The sequence below is a fragment of the Etheostoma spectabile genome, chromosome 15 (assembly GCF_008692095.1).
Source record: "Etheostoma spectabile isolate EspeVRDwgs_2016 chromosome 15, UIUC_Espe_1.0, whole genome shotgun sequence".
Lineage (NCBI taxonomy): Eukaryota > Metazoa > Chordata > Actinopteri > Perciformes > Percidae > Etheostoma > Etheostoma spectabile.
The window spans coordinates 11,076,498-11,081,371 of record NC_045747.1 but is presented as its reverse complement, the minus strand read 5'-3'; the positions used below and the strand labels follow the sequence as shown (position 1 = coordinate 11,081,371).

At 38.0% G+C, this 4,874-nt stretch overlaps 1 protein-coding gene across 1 annotated transcript; it reads right to left on the bottom strand.

Annotated features, from left to right (window-relative positions):
• Positions 1 to 411: 411 nt before the first annotated feature.
• On the bottom strand, positions 412 to 3,235 carry LOC116703206 (uncharacterized). Its single transcript, XM_032537847.1, has 12 exons — positions 3,039 to 3,235; positions 2,494 to 2,600; positions 2,170 to 2,298; positions 2,006 to 2,051; positions 1,808 to 1,879; positions 1,642 to 1,699; positions 1,428 to 1,538; positions 1,134 to 1,208; positions 970 to 1,053; positions 765 to 851; positions 566 to 616; positions 412 to 457 (listed from the first exon to the last, which is right to left on the bottom strand). Exons 1-12 carry the CDS (start codon positions 3,100 to 3,102, stop codon positions 412 to 414), a joined length of 930 nt encoding a protein of 309 aa, XP_032393738.1. The 5' UTR covers positions 3,103 to 3,235.
• Between the last annotated feature and the right edge of the window lie 1,639 nt (positions 3,236 to 4,874).

Here is a 4,874-nt window from a genome sequence, read left to right as displayed (position 1 = left end):
AGTAATCAGAGCAAAGGGGGGCTACTTGGAATAAACTAGATTATAACATGTTTTCAGTTACTTCACATTGTTTTGTTAATTACATAATTCTATATGTGTTCATTCATAGTTTGGATGCCTTCAGTGATAATCTACAATGTAAACAGTCATGAAAATAAAGAAAACGCATTGAATAAGAAGGTGGTTCCAAACTTTTGGCCTGTACTGTACATACACACATGTACATACACACAGGCATATATACGTATACACATACACACATAAATGCATACATACCTCCATCCATACAGCCATACACATGTACGCACGCACATACATACATACATCTTCAACAGGACATATTCTCACCTCACATATTCTCACCTTACATAAATGTAATGCAAAAAAATAAACATACAACATTTACAATTATTAATAAATTGTTTCAACCACTCTTCCTGGATCATCTCTTAAGCTACTGAGGCAGACAAATAAAATACTTGTTAAATAACAGTGTTGACTGAATAAAAAAACAACAACATAATAATTTTAAACACAGACAATCCACCCAACACTAAAAGCTTACCTGTTCATGGCTTGATGATTATAGGTTTTGTCAGGGGCACTTATGTCTCCTCTGCAAAACAAATACTAGATAAGAATGGCACTTAATCTCTTCTGACAAATCCTATACACTACCTGTCCAGGTAAAGGGACTTTTCATCTAAGTCCTCAAAGGAAAATAGGCCACAGACACAAGAAAAGTAAACAATTCTCATCCTCACGTTTTATTGGGCTGCAGTCCCTCAGTGCTTAAGTTGCGGTCCAGTCTGAAGGATTGAAGAGTCTTGCCATCAGCCTTGGGATCAACACTATGGAGACAAAGATGGCTTTTAGCAGATTATAGTCTAGACTTCCAATTGCTATTCAAAAAACACTGACAGTTTAGACAAACAGGCCAACACAAGGTCAGAGATTATGAAGCCTAACCTCTGCACACTTCCAAGTTTGTCATCTTGCTTGATATCATTTTCACCACTTCCACGTGGATAAGTTGCAGATATTTCAATTAGCCTATAGTGAAAAAGAAAAGATGGAATATGTATTCACCTTGTCCAATCTGTGCTTAGAGTAGCTTCTGAATGTTAGCTCACCTGTTAACAGTATTGGATTGTGCTGTGTCCAAATCACCAGCTGTGACCTTTTGGACTTCACGTCCTCCAGGGTGTCTTAAAGGGACATTCAAACATAAAGTCACATTCAGCAAGTAAGTAAGTTTACCTGTTTCACCTTTTCTCTAGAGATCTTCTGGCAAGCAAAATAATTTTACCATTGAACAACGTTTCATTAATGCATTGAAGAGGATTTACTTATTAAAACTAAAAGACAAAGGTGTATTTATGTGTGCATCAACGCCAGCTGAAACATATGTCAAAAGTAAGACTGACCTAGTTTCTTCTGTCTCTCCCATTTCTGCCTTGGAAATCCCCTCTCTGAGACAAGGGCAAGTCTTAGGATATCTGAAAAAGCCAGAAACTGCAGGTACACCATACTGCTTCCTGACACAAGAAACAAAAAGCTTTCAGTATGCATACAAGACTACAAGTAAATGTGTAAATGACATTAACAGTTGATTGTTATTGCAACTAGAATAGAACTCACTTTTTACAATAAATGTAACAGCAAACAACCATCCCCATGAAGAGCACTATCCCACCGACTGGACGACAAAATACAAACATGTTATCATGAATTAGTAAGTTATTTTGCAGCAAATTAATTCATACTGTTGCCAACAAATATGTTGTGAGGCACTATAATAACTTACTCAAAAAAAACTTCTCACTGCTGAGGTTCTGTGTTGTTGGTGAATCATCGGGATCAGGATTCTTCATTTTCTCTGTTTAAGGTAAATAAAATGTAGGCAATATTTGTATATATCATGTTTATTATGTATATGTATGCATTTTTGATCAGCAATGTGAGATGAGATTCAGTAGTACATTTTTGCAACTCATTGCCTTACCAGTCATTTTATAATCCACACAGATGTCTTCCACAAAGTTCTTTCCCTAAAAAGCAAAATCAAAGTCTATATTGTGAGAATATAGAGTAAATATTTCACATGTACTATATGACTTTTATTTGTTTAATTCATAAAAGTACATATTCAAATTTAGGGTGACTCACATTATTAAATATGCATTCTACTCGCAGGTCTCTGCAGTCTCTTGTAACAACTGAATGGTTGTCCATGCTCATCACTTCATTCAAATAACTAAACCACTGAATGCCAAGCACAGCATGAGCAATCAGAGTCTGTTGGGAAAATTAAAAGCGTACTTTAAATTGACTGCAGTCACAACATAAAACAACTTCATTGTCAAACTTTCAGCTTCGTTTGTTATCCTCTTCCCTGTGTGTCTTTCTTTAAACACACATAGTAACGGATCATAAAGACTTGTAAAAACAAAACCAAGGATTACTACAGAGTATAAAGGTAAATCAAAATACCTTATTATCAATCACAGAAATCTCTCCTCCCTCAGGACACGGATATAAGAACTTGAATCCCTTGGCCATCTTAACGTTGTTGCAGGAAATGTTTTTTGGAGGGCATTCTGTAAGACAATAAAGTTGTACAATGTCATCATCAATGGCTGTTCCATTATTTTTATTGTGACCATTATTGCCACTGTGCATCACACCCCCAACCGGCACCAGACACCGCTTACCAAGAGCCTGGTTCTGTCTGAGGTTTCTTCCTAAAAGGAAGTTTTTCCTTACCACTGTCGCACTGATTGCTTGCTCTTGGGGGAATTACTAAAATTGTTGGGGCTTTGTAAATTATAGAGTGTGGTCTAGACCTACTCTATCTGTAAAGTGTCTCAAGATAACTTGTTACAATAAATAAAATTGAATTGAATGGAAAATCAATCATAACAAACTTTTGATTCTCTATAAACATCTCAAAATAGCAATGAGTTATGCTCATTGCTCACAGCAGTGAGCAATGAGCAAAAACAGAAATAACAGAAGTGGAATACACTTTTACTTACGTTGTGTTTTGCTGATACAAAATAACAAAATCACAATGCCAATTCGAAAAGGTTGAAGGGTCATTTCATCGAAGGAAAGGAGATATTTAACTCTAAGCGATCTCAAATGGACTAAACTTAAACAAGGAAGTAAAAAAATTAAATGACGGAAGTCATTTGAAAAAAAAAGGTAAAGGAATTTGTAGTTGTGCTTGGTCAACACAAGGGGAGGCCCTCGTCCTACGGGTCAGAGCCTCACATTGAACAGACCTCTTCAGACAAGACACAAATCACCACAGGGTTTTAATTCCATTCCGGATTTTAAAAAATGAAACAGATAAGTATTTAGATAAACACATCCTGCAGCCCAGTATGAATTTTGTGTTGTGGCAGGATGTTTTAACCAGGTACATGTATCCATGTTTATGTTGAGTATATCCTCCATTTATCTTTGGTGATGGGTGGTGGACAGAGGATAGCAGTACTCCTGACATATTCACAATCAGAAAACAGAGGGAGAAAAAAGACCACTGAGTACTCAAAGAGGCCTTTGTCATTTCCCTTTTTACACCCACACACACACACTGCAGGGATAAAGCAGAAGCCTCCATTCTGCAGCACGCTTCATTTACACTGCATCTTCTCTGGTCCACTGAGAAAACACAGACCATCGTCTGTGTCACTTAATATGAGGCCCTCTTTATCTCTTCAACTCCGTCTTCTTCCTCTCTGTCCCTCTTTGCCTCTCCTTTGCCCTTCCCTATCTCTATTACATTTCAATAGTCTACCAGCGTAACGAGCAAAAGAAGTGTCTCCAAAACATACTCTCAGGATTCAACCGTAAACATAATTATCACATTGGAGGCTTGGATGTGGGGGAATAGATATAATTAAGGCCAAGCAGTTTGACTTATTAACCAATTTGATGTGACAAACCAACCATGATCACTTCTTGGCGAGACCTGTACTGAATAAAAATGACAGCATCACAAATAAGCATGAATAATAGAGTGATTGGACTTGTCTCAGCTCCCCTGGTGGAAAGCTGTGTGGAAATGTTCAATCATCTGATCCATTTTCTATAGATATCAAGTGACAGTGGAAGGCTTGGGTATCCTACCATCCCTTTCAATATCCACAGAGACCCTGCATAAACAGAGGAGAGTAGCGATGACGCAGGAAAGGCTAAAAAACACACACAAAGCTCTGAACATGCATGTCCAACAGCCCCCAACCCCACAAACACTACTCGCCTAGTTCTGAAAGGAGTAAATTCCAGCAAGTCTTAACAAGACTTTTAGGGTAAATAATTAGAATTCTGCTGCTTTCGAGTCTTCTCCTCATCCGTCTAAACTCTTGCCTTCTTGTTCCGCTCATAAGTGCGGTGATGAGAGATAAACAGCTCTCTTCCAGTCTCAATGCCACCCCCTCAATCTCTCATTCTCTGTCCATGTGGATAGATGAGGGTAGTAGAGCTTGAAAGGTAGAGTTTTGGCTCTGGTTTTGTAAGATTTGTATGAACAAAAGAAGGACAGGGTTAAATTAACCCCCATAAAGTTTGCACAATTCACCATTATAAAGCCAAGTTTAAAACAAAAACTTGGTGCACTATTCAGAGCGTGTGAGTTCTGGAGTCAAAGCTTAGGCAAAGTAACACCCTGAGAATCCTGAGTAGCTCTGAAACAATAGTTCTGGCTACTCAGTACCCTTCTTGGCTTGAATTTGCATAGCTCCACGACGGTTGCTAAATACACCCGGTAGAAATTCAACGCCAACCAAAACAACATATACAGGCCAGGAGTGACTCCTCTTACAGTAAGGAAACAATATCATATTCACACCCTGACAGTGTGTATT